This window comes from Sciurus vulgaris (assembly GCF_902686455.1).
Source record: "Sciurus vulgaris genome assembly, chromosome: 1".
NCBI lineage: Eukaryota > Metazoa > Chordata > Mammalia > Rodentia > Sciuridae > Sciurus > Sciurus vulgaris.
Genome location: NC_136461.1, coordinates 29,450,275 through 29,466,595, shown reverse-complemented (window position 1 = coordinate 29,466,595; position 16,321 = coordinate 29,450,275). Strand labels below are relative to the sequence as shown.

The 16,321-nt window shown below is 56.9% G+C and overlaps 1 protein-coding gene and 2 pseudogenes across 4 annotated transcripts in view; all 3 read right to left on the bottom strand.

Moving 5' to 3' along the window:
• LOC306645663 (bone morphogenetic protein 8A-like) overlaps positions 1-16,321 on the bottom strand; it is a 35,601-nt gene that overhangs the window by 6,055 nt on the left and 13,225 nt on the right. Inside the window, exons 2-6 of one of the 2 annotated variants that reach the window (XM_079113607.1) lie at positions 12,564-12,753; positions 12,018-12,166; positions 3,145-3,339; positions 2,617-2,696; positions 1,996-2,106 (exon numbers count right to left, since the gene is read on the bottom strand). In XM_079113607.1, the coding sequence (XP_078969733.1) occupies positions 1,996-2,106; positions 2,617-2,696; positions 3,145-3,339; positions 12,018-12,166; positions 12,564-12,753 (725 nt within the window). The remainder of the gene's footprint in view (positions 1-1,995; positions 2,107-2,616; positions 2,697-3,144; positions 3,340-12,017; positions 12,167-12,563; positions 12,754-16,321) is intronic. The other variant, XM_079113608.1, reaches the window with a different exon arrangement.
• On the bottom strand, positions 5,344-8,953 carry LOC306653808 (mediator of RNA polymerase II transcription subunit 22-like; annotated as a pseudogene). The gene is made up of 2 exons: positions 8,863-8,953; positions 5,344-8,388 (listed from the first exon to the last, which is right to left on the bottom strand). The product of its transcript is annotated as a mediator of RNA polymerase II transcription subunit 22-like (transcript).
• On the bottom strand, positions 9,623-11,279 carry LOC306659689 (succinyl-CoA:3-ketoacid coenzyme A transferase 2, mitochondrial-like; annotated as a pseudogene). Its single transcript, XR_013766832.1, has 2 exons — positions 9,842-11,279; positions 9,623-9,806 (listed from the first exon to the last, which is right to left on the bottom strand). The product of XR_013766832.1 is annotated as a succinyl-CoA:3-ketoacid coenzyme A transferase 2, mitochondrial-like (transcript).

The window sequence follows — 16,321 nt, the reverse complement described above, 5'->3', positions numbered from 1 at the left end:
GCCATTGCACCTGGCTCAATTCACTTTTGAGCCACACACTATACGGAAGAAGCTCTGGAGCTCAGAGACTACGTATCCTTGAGGACAATCTTCATATCTAGGGACCACAGTGCTCTCTAAAAATCACAGAAAACACACTTTTCTCATTCTCAATGTGCTGTGTCTGGACAGCAGCCAGGAGGGGAGCCAGGACTCTCTCAGACAGAGGTCCTGCTCGGAGGGCCTTGTGGGAAATGGATGGGGAGGGGGGAGCATTTCAGTGGACATGGGAGGGTGGCCTGGTGACAAAAGCAGGCCCTTAGAGTCCTGGAGCACGAGCCCTGGTGGCCAGGTGAGAATGGGAAGGACACGTGGATACATGGACAGCATGACTGATGAGGGGTCCGTGTCCCAGGCCAAGGGCTCAGACTTCCTCTGGGAATAATGGGAAGGGTCTGAAGTCTCCTGGCTGAGAAGGATTTGGGCCGGTTTGTTGCAGGAAGATCCTGCTGGCTGCTGTGTGGACAGTGGTCCTGTGGGGTGGTCCTGGAGGGACCCACTTCTCTTGGCCTTCAAGACAGGAGCTTTGCTCACCTGCTGTATCCTGGCCTCCCACAGACCCCTGCGTGCTAGTCCTGCCCAGGCCCTGGGAGCCCCACCTTGCCCTGGCCATCTCTCCAGCTCTGCTGCAGGGTCTCACCTGTTCCCTCCATGTGTGGCATCTCTATTCTGATGTCACCTTGGACCTCGTGCTCAACTGCAGACATGTGATCCCTCGGCCCACTCGACCACTCCTCGAGGGGTGGACAGGGCCTCAGCAGGGCCACTCATTTCCTCCAAGCCTGACAACTGGTCCTGGCCCTCTCGCCTCCCTGTGCTGCAGCCGCTGCTCCCTGTGGCCATGAACCACCCAGCTCCACCTCGGGGCCTGTGCACCTGCCCCGGCTCCCAGACCCTCTTCCCCAGCCCCTGATGGGGCTGCTCCCCGAGTGCAGAGCAGCCCAGCCCAGTCTCCTCCTCCCAAGGCCCAGGACCTCCGTCTCCTCCTCACATCGCCTTTGTCGCTGGTCTGCCTCTGTGCTCACCAAGCCTCCCCAGAGCACTCACGTTTGCAGGGCCACCAAGGGCCTGGTGGAGGCAGTGGCCGGGACATGGGGCAGGGGACAAGTCCTGGGAGGGGCAGCTGCAGCATTGCACCCCCTCACCTGGGGCCTGGAGACCCACGGGGCTTAAAGGCTGGGCCAGGCTGGGCCGCCCACACCTCCCAGCATCGCCCTGACTTCTCCCAGAACCGGAGGCCACAGACACCACCACCCCATGCAAAAGGAAGCGTCACCACCAGCTCAAGGCGGCACTGCCAGTCCCTTACTCTCACTCCAGGGCGTCACCTCTGAACAACCTCCCACTAGGAAAACAGGCCGAGGGATCCTAGGCACCGGCATCGAGGCAGAAGTTCCAGACACCACAGTCAACGCACACGTCACCCTGTGCTCATCTGAGAAGCTTCCTCCATCCCTGAAAGGTGCCCAGTCACCAAGGCACCACAGGCCCAAGACCTGAGAAAACGCCAACGGCCAGGAAAGAGCTGGGAAAGGCCCGAGGGGGAGCCACGCCCCAAGTGCAGAGGCACACCTGGCCGGGGCCCTGCCAGACGGGTGCAGGAGCCCACGTCGTGCACACGTGTGCACCTGTGTCAGGGAGGCCAGACACGCCAGGGTACACGGGTGCAGAGGAGTGGAGCCTGCGCCAGACTGGGCGTCCACACACAGGCCTGCAGGCGTCCCACACATGCACATGCAGGGCACACGACTGTCTAGTGTGCACGAACTCAGGTGCCTGTGAGTCTCCCCACACGACTGTGGCCACTCGAGGAGCTTGTTTGTGCAGACGTGAGGAAGCCGACTGGTGACGGAGTCCCTGCAGGCAAAGCTCCTCTCGGCAGCTGCTTGCACCACCCTCCTGGCTGACCAGCCCCCTGGCCGGGCCCCCACCCCTGACCAGGACGGCAGCACTGACCAGGGACTGCAGGATGGCATGGTTGGTGGCGTTCATGCAGGAGTCCAGCGGGAAGGAGCACTCTCCCTCACAGTAATAGGCCGAGTAGCCTTGGGGGGCGATGACCCAGTCCTGGGGGAATGGGAGAAGGTGAGCCCATTCACGTGCCCCTGCCCAGCCCCTCGGCCCAGCACCTGTCCCAGGACCACCCAGGGCTGCCCCTTCCAGTCCCCAACTCTCAAACCCACCCCCCACCCTCGGGCCCTCCTGGCAATCTCCACCCCAGAGGCTTGACGCCACCTGGCGACCCTCAGTACACAGGGCTGGGCCTGAGCTCTGTCCTCGTCACAGCCCACCCTCGCTCTGCTTTGTCCTCCCCAGCCTGCCCGCCCCCACCCATCCCCACTGGAGCTGCAGGCCCAGGAAATGCTCTGCCCACTCCAGCCTCAAAAAACGGAAAGCAGAAACCAAAAACGTTCTCACTGTAAAAGTGAAAACTTTCTCAGGTTAGAAAACTTGCCAGTCCAGAGGAAAGACTGCTGTGAGGGGGAAACGATGTCACCCACAAGGCCTCCTCCAGCCTGAAGGGACACCCTGCGTCTGCAGGTGGGCTGCCAGTGAGGAGAGCAAGTCGGAAATTACCAGCCAGCCGAGGTCCTGGAAGCTGACGTAGAGCTCGTGCCGCCGGCACACCTGCCGGCCGTGGGAGCCGTGGGCGTCATCTGCAGGGCAGACAGCGCAAGGTCTTTTCCAGGCTTCCTGCTCTGTGCAGGTCCCCCGGGGTGCTCCCAAGGTGGGGGACACCCTGGTGGGCACATTTAGCAAACAAAGGAGCAACAGGAAACTAAACCACTGGGTCTCACAGGGCTCATCCCTGGATCCCTGCTGGTGCCATGACCCAGCTCAACAGCCTTCAAGGGCTCCCGATCGCCACAGAGTACCCGGTGTCCAGCTGGACCTCCCCGTCCTTCAGCCTGGGCTCTCCTCCAGGGAACCTCCCGGCAGCACCCTCGCCACAGGCGCTTCTCCTGCTTTCCTCTGTCGCCACCTCTCCACTCCAGCCCACCCTCCCCACCAGCTCATTCCACAATCCAGCCCGGGCTCAGTCCACACCAGCCAAGGGGCCTCCCGTGAAGGAGGCCTCAGACCCAGGCCCCGCCCGGCCCTCACCAAAGATCCCTGGGAGTTTGTTGGCGTGCGGCAGTTCGTTGGTTTTCTTTGGCTGCCTCCTCTTCAGTGGCCTCACTGCCCGAGGGGCGCGGACGGGACTCGGGCTGGCCCTGAAGAAGGTGACCATGAAAGGCTGTCTGGAGCGCGGTGCCCGTTGCCCCAGCAGACCGGCCAGGCCAGGATCCACGCTGTGGCCTGAGAGAGAGGAGAGAGGGTCACTCACGGACCCAGGAGGGACTCTGCTCCTCAGCAGCAGCCAGAGACTGAGGACCCAAGGGGACCCACTAAGCCTCAGTTTCCTCACCTGAAACCAGGAGTCCTAAGTCCACCCAGGTCCCTGGAGGGCGTGTCTGAGGAGGCGGGGTTGGGGGGCCTCAGAGACCCCAGCCTCCAACTGACAGTGACATGGCCATGTGAAGCATTTGACAAGCTTGAGAGTTTTCCCACTCATTGCCTCACCCGATCTGTACAGTAGCTTGTGTTTCAGACTTTACAGAAGAGACATCACGGTCACTCGGTGATGACCAGAGTCCACTGTTGATGCCTCTCAGAACCGGAGCACCCTCCTTGGTGGCAGGACCAGAGGCCGTGTGCTGTCTTCCACCCACACTCTCTGGGATGTGAAGTGTGAATTATGACACCACCTGCTCATGGCAGCCCCCACCCCACACCGCAGGGCTCACTCTGCCCAGTGCAGCCCAGGAGCAGGACAGTCACTGCTCCTTGGTGTCCATGTGCCCATCACTGGGCTCAGGAGGACAGAGACAAGTCTCAGAGAAAAAAAAAAAACCCAGATCCAGGGCTCAGCCTGAGTTCAGGTTCACTGGGCCAGGCTGGTGGTTAAAGAAAGAAAAGGCTGCAGGAGTCAAGACCTGTGCCTCAGCCCTAGGCCCTCGGACGAGTGGCACCTCAAAGGTGGGATTTCACCCCCCACTGCTAAGAGCTGAGGACGCCATGAAAAGCCAGCTCACCCTGGAGGTGCCCCAGAACCGCCCTGCGCCGGACCCCTGCACATGGCCTCTTGTTTTTCACCGTGACCGGGGGCGATGACCACAGTAGAGGAAATCTTGAGAGAAAGGCCCTCCCCAACTCCTGCAGGCTAACGCTCCTTCTCCTGGGCGCTTTCCTGTGCCGATTTACGCTCACACAGCTGTCAACGCGGCAGAAGTCGGGCCTTTTTCCAGCTTTCTAAGGTACCCCTTTTCCCGGGGGTTGACCTACGGCTCCACTGCACAGCTTTCAGATGATGACACCTCTCGGAGCGGACACGCCCTGAGCTCCGTGGGCATCAGCTCATCCTGAGGTTCTTGTCTGGCTTTCGGTATAAAGAGCGTGTCGTGGACCCCTTCGCTCTGCACTTCTCACACTGAGCCACAGAAACGTGAGAGCTGCTCAGTGTTCATCTTTTGAAACACAGCTGCTCAGTTGATGTGAGTCCATTTCACCTGTGTCACAAGCACTGACACACACACCATCCACACACGCCCATTATGTGTGCACAGAATCACGCACGCGATACCTTTATAGGCACATTGTACACACAGGCTTATTGATTCCACTCGGAGCCCACCGGGTTCTCCAGTCCACACCACAGGTCAAGGATGCTGCCTGCTCCACCCACGATCCACCCAGAAGTCAGTCCTTCAGCAGCTGGGCCTCGGACCAGGTGTCCACTGGCCACTTGATGGAACCCAGAAACCAACCCTTGACCTATGACATCACCTGCCACAAACAAACGAACTGGGCCTGTGAGGCTCCTTCTCAGGAATGTGACTGGGAGCTGCAGAGACAGGGCTGTGACCTGCAGGCATTGGCTCTGGCACTTGGCCCACAGAGAAGCCATGAGGGGCATGTGGGTCACAGTGGGGGAAGCAGCTATGGCCAGGCAGAGGCACAGGTACAGGGGAAAAGGCAAGGGAGGTCACCATGGGGACAGATGGAGTGACAACGAGCAGGGAGGGTGGTGACAGATCCTCCAGTGGGCTCTGGAGTAGACCCCACAGACTGGCTGACAGTGGCCTCGGACCCAGGGCAGCCTCCAGCCTCGGGATGCCGTCCTCGGGAGCCCTGGGCCCTGGCTACCACATGACCAGGAAGGCCGTCCGTGCTCCAGGCTGTGTTCAGGGTCTCCTGTGGTCTGTAGGTACAGATCAGAGGGCACATGAAACCAGTTACACCGCAGACCCGCACAGGCTCCTTGAGGGTGGCCCGGGTGGGTGCTGGGGACCACTGGGGGCTCCCACAGTCACGTGAGCTGGATTGAGGGCCCTTGGATGAGGCCAACCCAAGGATTGGACTTTACAGAAGCAGAAACTAAGGCCCAGAGGGGCAGTAGCTGATCAAGGGCCAAAGCAAGCAGCTGCTCCCTCCTCAGCAGTGGCCTGGCTGGGTAGGAACAGCAGGGCAAGGGGACTGACGCTGGTCATCTCTCAGAGCTCTGCATCTGGCAGGCCTGAAGAGGTCACGTCTTCCCCAGGCCAAAGTCTCCCTTCTCCACCAGTTCCGCTCTTTGCCTGCCCCATCCTTGGGCAGGGCCTTGGGTCCTGCTGGCTGCAGGGAAGGCCCAGACCTGGCAGTGACCCCAGCTTGCCCAGCTCTGGGCAGACCCCATCCCAGAAAGGCAAAGGTAGGAGCTTCCGGAGACCCTGGGGCCCAGGTCTCTGCTGCCCACCTGATCCTGTGAGGGTGCTGGTGGTATGCCACCTTTACACTAGCTGAGGTACATGTTGGCCTGTGTTGAGATGTGAGGTGTGCTGTGGCCTTCCTCCCTGGACCTGTGTGGAACCCCATGAGCCTCCAACCTTGCCTCATCTGTGAGCCTGCACATTAGGGCAGATGGGCTGGCAGCTCACCTGGCCTCTCCTGTCCCCTGGCAGTGCTTAAGCCCTCAGGAACACCAACTCTGTGCCAGGCCACATTTTGCCCCATATCTCCCTAAGACTTCTCTCTGTTCTGGTGCCAGCTCATCCTTCCTGCAGCCCCTGCCCCACCTCAGCCTGAGTGCAAGTGACCCCACAGCCACATGAGGGACAATTCAGGGGCTTGGTTGAAACCCCAAGAGAATCCCGGCTGTGGGCCAGGCCTGCTCCATCCCTCAGGTTGGCTCCCTCCTCACTCTCCTGGCAGCGCTCCCACGGCCCGGTCCGCAGCTGGGGACTTCTGACACCCAGGGCAGATCAGGTCCCCCAGAAGCACCAGGAGGGGCCACGCAGTGCACTCAGTGATGTTCCATCCACTCCCACCTGGCTCCCTGCCACTTCCCTCATGTCCCAGGCTATTCCCACCCCAATCACATCGCAGGATCTGTCACTTCCTTGTGTGTGTGTGTGGGGGGGCTCTAATGAGGTCCTCAGAAATGCCAGCTGAAGCTGGAACTGCTGCTAGAAGCAGGGTCTCTGGGGCTGTGAAGCAACAGAAGGGAGGTCCTTTATGGAGGTGTGGATCGCATGGGACACTGCAATTTCACTGGCAAGAACCTGCCCAAGCCATGGTGAGGTTCCTAGAACTCCTATGATAAACCGCAGCCTTTGGCGACGCACAGAGGGAATGTTTATTTGTACAAGCTCCTTCCAGGTGGAATGCCAGCACCAACTGCCCCCACCCCGGTCTCTCCCACTCACAGGTCCTGTACCCTGGAGACAGCCAGGCCTTCCTCCTATAGACATCCATTTCCCTACCAGGACTGTGCAAGGATGAGGGAGGACGCAAGAAACAAAGCTGGGAACCAAACGCGGAGGACCTTGGAGGAAAAGTCGGGGGGTGGGGTGGCTAAAGGAAAAGCTCTCACCAGGGCAGCGTCACTTCCACTCACAAGTCACACTTAGGTTTGTGTCTTTTTCAAGGCAATAAAATGACACCTTACAGCCAGGTGTGGTGCACGTGCCTGTTATCCACACTACCCGGAAGCGGAGGGAGGAGGCCTGCATGTTCCAGGCCAGCCTGGGCAACTTAGAAAAGTCGTGTCTCAAAAATGAAAAAAATGGAAAGGGAGGCACCGGCGTGAAGTCCTGTGAGAGATGGTACAATGTGGCAGAGAGCTCTGCAGTCCTCACAGGAGGCACGGTGCGCTTCGCTTTCCTTTTGTTGTTTGTTTGTTTAGTATTTTAATTTGTTTCATTACAAAAGTAGCAAAACAGACATGACTGCAGAATTCAGGAAGAAGTCCTGCAGGCTGCCTTGTGAGTGGGCCACCTCGTCACACAGCCTCCCTAAGGCAGCCAGTCTGCGGCAGGCACACTGGTGCTCCTCCCTTTGTTGTTTGTTTTTTGTTTTGTTTTGTTTGGTACTGGGGATTGGACCCAGGGGTGCTTTACCACTAAGCTGAGCTACATCCCTGGTCTTTTTTTTTTTTTTTTTTTTTTTGCCCAGGCTGGCTTTGAACTTGCAATCCTCCTGCTTCAGGCTCCTGAGTTGCTGAAATTACAGTGCCCCTCCCAATTTTAAATAATATTCTCAGGTTGTCTTTCTGATAGCCATCATTGCTACCCCCACAGTCCAGGTCCTCAACAGGACACACTTTCTCCAACCTGGTCAGTCAGGAAGGTCGTGACTACACATGATGATGGACCACCCTGAACAACCTTTCCCAGCTGTCCCGGGCAGTGACTTTGGCCTGGCTAGGCTCTCCAGAAGGCCACAGTGGGTCCTAGAGTACTCAATGGGGAGCAGGGGCTGAGAGAAGCAAACCCTTGGCTTTGTTCCTGATAAATCAGGGGCCTGGGAAGAGTGACCCTGGGAGACTCAGGCATGCTCTGTGGGGCCAGAGCCACCAGTGTGCAAGTGGGCAGGGGCTGCAGCCTGCAGAGGGCCAGCACTGGGCTCCGGGGACGCCAGCAGAGGGGCTGAGAGGCCATCAACGGAGTCTGTGTCGAAGTCCAGCCTCCGGTAAGCTTCGCAAAGACTTGAGCTGGACGAATAATACTCCTCCTCCAGCTCTTACAGGTCAATGGAGACCTCGTCCCTCAAGGTGATGAGCTTGCGGTCACACCCTTCCTGCAGGGCACGCAGCTGCTGTTTTCTCTGGTCAATGGCCTCATTCACTGATGGGAAGTTGTTGAGGATCAGGAATGCTTGAGGTCAGACATCAGCTTCATCAGGGACTCTCCAGCCGTACCTTGGCGGTCTTGATGATCTCAGTGAAGTTGTCCATGATGGACTTGTCGTCATCCTTGAGCTGCCAGGGGCAGAGCTCTCTGCTGGGCCATGGCGGGCCTCGGGCAGTGCAGGGGGAGCCAGGGGCGACCGCTGAAAAAGGCCTGCGAGGCCTGGCCTGGCTCAAAGCTCCAGGCACACAACGGGAAAGTCCGCCCCCATCACAGGCGCAGCAGCTGCACCGCCAACTGCCTTCGCTGCAGCCCAACCTCCTCCTTTTTTTTTTTTTTTGGGTGCTGGGGATCAAATCAGGGCCTTGTGCTTACAAAGTAAGCACTCTACCGACTAAACTATCTCCCCAGCCCCACTTTGGTTTTTAATTAAAGTCACATCCCTCTTGAGAGAACAGTCTACCTGGTGGCAGAAGGCCTGAGCTGTGCAGCGCTTTCAGGTGGCTACCGACTCCCTCCCCAGTAGACCCCTGGAGGGGTTTACACACACTGGGCCTGGGCTGCTCCTGTGTCATGCTGCCACCTGCTGCATGGGCTTCAGGTTCAGGGACACAGCAAAGGCGCAGCCCATGCTGATCCTGACCTTGCCCACTGTGGAGCCTTCTCAGAGCCCCACCAGTGTCAGCCCCATTTCCACGCATGTCAATCACCATCTTCTCAATGATGATGTGGTCCACGCAGCACTTCCCCTCAGCTGCAAGGTGCATTTTCCCATGATTTTAGGAGCCTTTCCATTGGTGCAGTACTCCATGGTGACCACTACTTAAGTCTTGTCACTGGACACCAAATCCATGGCTTTGCCCATTCCTTTCACCTTCTTTGCAGGTATCATCCAGTTGGCCAGGTTGCCATATTTGGAACAATGCCTGGCGCCCAGTGTGGTCAGCTCAATGTGTCCCCCACAAATCATGACAAAGGAGTCATTGCTGAGGAAGAAACAGCCCCCTGGGGAACACAGTGACTGTCTGCTCGCCTGTGTTGATGACATCTGGATCCACCTCATCTTTGGATGGAAACGAACCCAAGCCCAGGATTCCGTTTTCACTGTGCAGATGAATGTAGAGACATGTTTAAGTAGCTCTAAGATGGCGGCTGGCATTGGGCCAAGAGGTGGCGCATAATTAGTGTTAACGGGGCCTGATCTCTCAAGACCTTTTGCCTGATTAGTTAATGTCTCTTCTGCGCTAGTGGTCAACAGACGTTCCTCATTCTTTCTTGATTAGTACCGTGGCGCATGCTCCAACCATGCTACTTAATCCTAAACTGATTGGCTGCCTTAGTGTATATAAGACGTTCTCTTCGCCTGGGAGGAGATCGCAGAACGCGTGACTAAGCACACACCTCTAGGTTGCAGGTTGCAGGATGCAGGACTCTAAGAAGCAGACCTCTAAGAAATAGCTCCTCTGAAAGCGTAGCCTCTCTGAAAGCATAGCACCTCTAAAATTAAGCAAAGCCTCTCTTCCTCTAAGCAAAACCTCTCTTCCTCTAAGCAAAGTTTCTCTTCTTCTAAGCAAAGCGTCTCTTCCTCTAAGCAAAGCCTCTCTTCCTCTCAATGCCTCTCTTCCTCTAAGCAAAGCCTCTCTTCCTCTATAAACTAGTGAACAAGCAAGTAAGCAAGGAAGCAGCTCAGAAATAGAAGTAGTTCATTCCCAGTCCACCTCCGATTCCTTCCGGCGGGATTGTTGCTGCGGGCGGCAAAAGATGAACTGTCACGTCAGGGCTGATGAAGTTGCTGGTCAGCAGAGAGATTCCGATGTCCACATTGGCACACATGTGGTCCTCAAATTTGCGTTGCAAGATGCAAGTCCTTGTGTCGGCTCCCAGCAGGGCTTTCCCATCTTCCTCACTCCGCAGGCCTAAACGCTCAGATTCTTTTCTGTATTTCGGTCCCTTTATCACGCGAACTACATAAATGTTGGGAACGTGGATGTCTCCAGGAAGCAGAGTCCTCACGTCCACGATTTTTTCCACCTGCACCACCGTGACATCCGCAGCCTTGCACGTGGGCACTTTGAAGTTCCTTGAGGATCACGTTGCCCGCGCGGTCGGCCTTCCAGCCCTTCGCCAAGGGGAAGTCCGCCCCGATGGCGTGCTCCAGGAGGGAGAGCTGGCCCTGGAACTCTCTCACCTTTCGCGGTAGCTCAGGATGGCCAGGCCGCCGTCGGGGTGTTACCTGATGAGTGCGCCGCCTTCCTGCACCAGCGAGCCGTAGCGGGTGGGCGCCTAGAAGGCGTGCACCCGGCGCCGCCCGCTGGATGCGCTCGGCCACGGTGCCCCGCGGCGTCGGCTCCAGGTCCAGCTCGCCCTCCAGGTACTGCTGCTCACACAGCGTGTTTTCGCCCAGGTCGGAGCGGTCCACGCGGCGGACCTGCTGGGTGGCCAATAAGAGGCCCAGGCCAAGTCGTCCACGCCCACGTTGCTGCTCACCACCTTCAGGTCTTCACGACGGTCCTCAGCGCGCGGCGATCAGGTTCTCGGAGATCCCGCAGAGCCCGAAGCCCCCGAGCTGACGGTCGCCCAGTTGCGGAGGTCCTTTACAGTCGCCGCCGGGTGCGTGTAGAACTGGGCGCGGGACCGAGGGCTGGTAATGAAGCGGCGGGCGCAACCCTAGGACAGCGCTGGTCCCGAGCGACCGGCAGGGACGCGGAGCCGCAGCGCCGCGGTGATCGGTGGGGCCCGAGTCCGGGACAGGCCGGCTGCACCGGAGAGCGCTCCTCCGGCCGCCGCCGCAGCGCATCACAGAGCAGGGAGGGCGCCCTCCGCGTGGGGGCGCCACCACTATCCCTGCCGCCGCGTCTGCTCCCACCGAAACCCCAAACGCTGCCGAGCTTCCAGAGACTCAGGAGCTAGGGCACTGCAGGGTGACCTGACTGGGACGGTGTTTAATGGTGACAGCGCCCCTCACTGAGCACTCAGTGGTGCCAGGAGCGCACACTGGTTTATTTCTGCTGACGACCTGCAGTGAGTGCACGTCCCACCCACCTGCGGCGAGTTAAGCTCTGCCTCCTTGAGAGGGGAATGTCCCAGAGGGTTCTTTTTAGAAAACCTTTGTCACATCCTGCCATCCCTCATTGCTGCTCTACTACTCTGCAAACCTCAAATGCCTTGCCCAGGTGTTTACCCTGACTCACAGCGACCCTTGCCCACCCTCTCAGTCTCCTTCCAAGGTCTCCCTCCTGCCTTCTGCTCCTCCACGTGGCCCTCTCACTGGACCTCAGACAGGCCGGTCTTGTGCTTGCCTTGGCCTCTCCATCCACTGCCTGGCATCGAGGCATGCTGCCCCAAATCCCTGTGTGTGAATGAGGGAGGGAGCCTCATTCTGTGGATGAGGAACAGGCTTGGAAAGGTCAGTAACCTGTTGATTTCGCCAACTTAGGACCTCACAGACTTGGGATCCCAACCATGGCCCCTCACTCGGCTTGAGGGTGGCTTCACCCTCTGCTCCCCCTACTGCTCTGGGAGCGCAGGAACTGCCAGTGTGGAGAGCTTCTTGCAGGGGGAGCTGCCCCTTCCTGGGGAAAGGGAAGGACTCATGGACTCCAGCTCAGACGTCCCTCAGAAGGAGGGGAGGGAAAGCGGCCCTGGCTGAGGGCATCCTTGTGCCCAGGACCCCACTCTCTCTACCCACTGAGTCCTCACAGTGGGCACAGCAGAGAAAGGCCAGGTGCCCAGGACCCAGCAAGGCCACTTTGGACAATGCTGGAGGCCTCAGCTGGCATAGCTTCCTGGGAGCCCCAGGGGAGCTCGCCCAGCCCAGCCCCTGAGCCTCACCATCCTCAGTTTCCACATAGAGGCGGAGTCCCAGGTCCTTGTTACGGTTCAGCAACCAGCGGTCACTGGCTGCTGTGACATCCAGCACCAGCCAGCCCTCGTCCCCAGCTCGGAGCGTCTGAAGATCCAAAAAGAACAAGTCAGACTCCCTGTGGACACGAAAGAACAATTAACCAATGGCTGAGGGCAGCCCAGATGCCTCTGTGTCTCATGCCACCTAGGGGACCTCTCCTGGGATGTCTGTCCTGCCCTGACTCTGAGCTCTTTCTGTGCCTTATTTCACTGATAACCATGTCAAACATGGTACTGTGCAAGTGAGAAACAGACTCAGTGGCTCGGTGACCCACCAGGGACCCACAGCAGGACGGCAGGTCAGGGACTTTCTGGCCCAGCATCTTTCCCATCTCTGAGGCTCTTCTCCCAGGAAGCTTCCCTTTCCTCCTCTGGAAAATGCCCCTTCCTGCTAGGAGGGGCAGGCCACACTGCCAGATGCTGGTGACGAACGAGCCCACAAGCGGGGAGGGTGCCTGGGCCAAGGGAAGGCACCTGTTGGAGTGCTCCTGGACCACCTGGAACATGCTGATGCGGAGCGTGCTGTTGAGCGGGCGGGTGCTGGGCAGCTTGTAGACCCGGAACTCTGCAGCCGTGACAGCCTCCCCTGCTGGGATCTGGGTCAGATCAAAGTGGAACTCCTTCCAGTGGGGCTCCTGGTGGCCCAGGGCTCGGTCACGCTCCACTGGAAAAGATGGTGGGAGCCAGGCAGTCACTCATGGTTGGTGTGGTTCAGGCTCCAGAATGGGCAGAGTCAACTGTTAGCTGCCCCTATTTATTGACTGTCCTTCAAAGGGCCCTGGGCAGCCTGTATGGGGCCAGCTTCTACCTGGACACGTGGGTTTGTTCCTGGCTCTGCTGGGGGAGCACTCTGAACACAGAGCCTGGTACAGACGTGCTCAAGAGGTCAAGCCTAAGACTCACCCAGTGCTACCTTGTCTCCTTGATGGCCCTGGGATCCACGATGAAAGAGCAGAAGGCTCTCCTCTGGGAACTCCCAGGATAAAGGGGAGCTGGACATGGAACTCAAGGCAGAAGAAGCATTAGTCCCATGGGTGAACCTGGTGGGCAGGGACATAACTGGCTGCATTACAGTGGGACAGTGGCTTCCCAGAGTCTGTCCTCGTTCCTGGATGGGAGGTGGGGGAAGGAGGAAGGTCAGATCTCACAGCTGAGCTAGGCCACGAGGTTTGAGTACAGATTAGCCTCAGTGTCCAAGGAGAGGGCCCTGCAGGGGAGAGGCCAGTGGAGCAAAGCTGAGGGTGGAAGGACCTAAGGGTAGGGAGGGACAACCGCTGCCAGAAATCACAAGAGACAAAGGACCAAGGACAAGGGGAAGGAGGAAGGAGGGAGAGAGAAAGAAACAAGGAACACCAAGGTAGGAATGACAAGCTCCTGGAAAGTTCTATTCAAGTGCTGGGAAGTCAGAGGGTCCCTCCCCTGGGGTGGTGACATCTGAGCTGGCCTTGATAAATGGGAAGGTATCTCTGTGGGTGGTAAGGTGGCAGGTGTGCTCTAGGTAGAGGGGTGTGGTGTTTATTGGTGAGGGGTGCTGGGGGTCACCCACAGATTCACTCTCTGGGCAGCAGGGGGTCTGACTGAGCCACTTTGGGGAGATGGAGCCCTGGGCTGGGGGCAAGGCTATGACTCTGGCCCATAGGCAGCAGCGTGGTCTTAGAGGCGGAGTGGAGAACGCTGTGCAGGCAAGAGTGAAGGGTGAAAGGCAGGCAGGGGGTGAGAGGCAAGGTGGGGCCAGTGGTGGGACTGGCCCAGCCATCTGGGCAAAGGCCACGGCTGTGGCATAATTTGCCCAGCTGCACAGACCTGCCCAGGATGGTATATTTAGGGCAATCTTATTTTAGCTCCCTGTCACTTGCAAATGTCAAAAATCTGTGTTTCCGGAAAGCAGGGTGGGAGTTGCCCAGTGCCTTCCCTAAATCCCAACACTGAGATTTTAATTATACGTTTCTGAGTCTTTTTAAAACCCTCTGTGGTTGCTGGGCTCAGTGACCACAGGTCAGGTTTTAAAAAGCATCAGGCTGAGCTGCCAGATGGATGTGGGAAGCACTTCCTGTCTTTGTGGTCCCCACATATCATCCCTGGTCCAGGAATGGACAGGCACACAGCTGTGCTGGGTGGGGTCAGGGGATAGGCATGTTAGAGTAGGAGCAGATGGGAGGCTTCATCCCCAGCCCAGGGAGGAGAAATGGAATGGAATGGGCAGTGTCCCATTGAACATTAGGGCGCTGTGCACACAGTGCATGCCAACCTGAGGGCTTGGCTGCTTCAGAGGCAGTGTGACAAGGGAGAGGTCCAGGTCCCTCCCCCATAGGCAGATAGCATTGAGGGTAGGGTTCTGGACGTTTGCTGAGTGATTCTTGTGCCATGAATAACTACACCCAAGTGCCCTCTCTATAGACAATTATACGCATACAACTTTGGTAACAATTTCAGTGGCTTTAGGAACTGCACAGATACCTCTGTTACATGGCTAGGGAAGAATTCCTGATTTTTAAGATGAAATAGGTTCAGGCTGTTGGCTGTCACAGGATGTGAGACAGACAACGAAGGAAGATTCCTCAAACACTCTATTCTCCTGACCTCTTTCAAAGCATCATTGTGTACACCTGCCCCCATGTCACAGTGGAGTTGACAGGTACATTCACCTGGGGGCTCCCTCTTGGGTCTGGGGACTGAAGGAACAATCCACAAATCTGCCAGCTCTTTGGCTCCCAAGCTCGGTAGCCACCATCCCTTGATGACCATGTGACCTATGTAGACTGTCTCAAAACAATCTTATTCAACTTCTGAACGTCTGTGTCATGGGTTTGTGAAATCAATAAACCAAGCAGGAATTCCAGCCCAGGAAACTGCCCAGCCTGGCTCTTCCAGGCAAGCATTAGAAGTTTGGAAATTTTTAGGAAAACAATGAATTTCATCTGATGTTGATAAAACTTCCTGAGGTGCAGCATTGAAACAGATGTTACTGGAACTGGCTGAAGGAAGCCCTTTCTTTGCTGAACTGTATGGATCCATGGTTGCCCAGTGACTGCTCCTTTGGATCCACAGAGCTGGTATTATGTAAGAGCATTTATAGGGACCTGGATTTTCCTCTGGTAGTTCTGGGGAAGGCAGTCTCTATTTTAGCATCTCAGACAGCACTGAGAAGTGTAGCTGATCTGGCCAGTGGCTGGTGCTCCTGGCCCCAGTTCTGACCCTGTTAGCCACCAGCCACTTCCATTGTGTGGAAGTCTCCCTGTCTGTGAAGTGGGGACACTGGTATCCTTTCCACACAGTGTTGTGAAAAGACAAGGACTATGGGACAGGAGTGATGGCCATTCCTTAGGAAGCAGGAGGGGTGGCACTTCTAATTTCCAAACTAAATAAAGTGATAGCATCCAGGCAGCTCACCAAGAGGCCGTGTCTGAGACTCGAAAGCCATGGGGTGGGGGAAGCGAGGCATCCACTTTTTTTTTTTTTTTTTTCCCTAAATTAAAGAGTGGAGTGAGAAAATAGTTCAACAGAAAGACCTCTGAATGGCTTCCAGATGTCTCCTCACCCACCTGACATTAGTGACAGCACTTAACCTTTTGGGCTCAGTGTCTACATGTGCAAAATGATCCTTTGATATAGGGCTAAATGGAAACTGTAAAGAGCCAGGTTTGTTACTGTCATTGGTACCTGGTTATGCTCCAGTAGATGCTTCTGACATATTATCCAGGGGCATTTCCTTCTCAGTGCATGCTCAGCCCCCACCACATACCCAAGGTCTGGAATCTCTCAAAGATGTCAGGACTGCACACTACTGGGACAGCCTCCGGGTTCTGGCTCAGACAGAGAGCACCAAGTACAACTTACACTTTTTTTTTTTTTTTTTTTTTTTTGCTGGGTATCAAACCCAGTGCTAGGCCAGCACTCTACCATTGAGCCATATGCCTAGCCCACAACTTGCACTTTTATATACCACATGTGGGAATGGAAACCAAGAGTCCTGGCTTCCAGCTGGGCTCCTTCCACCATGGTGGCCCACCACTGTGATTGCTTAAAAACAAAACAAAAAAAAAAAAAAAAACAGGTGTCTGAATACACAACACAAAATCAAATCATGCCACGCTCTGGGTTGAGGGTCCACAGAGGGAATTCATGGAAAGGCAGAGGTCTGTACAAAGTGATTTCTTGGGTTTTCCCAAATTCTAATGCTGGCTGTAGAAAGTTCATCCCTGGGTTCCTGGGAGATCAGACAGGTATAGGGA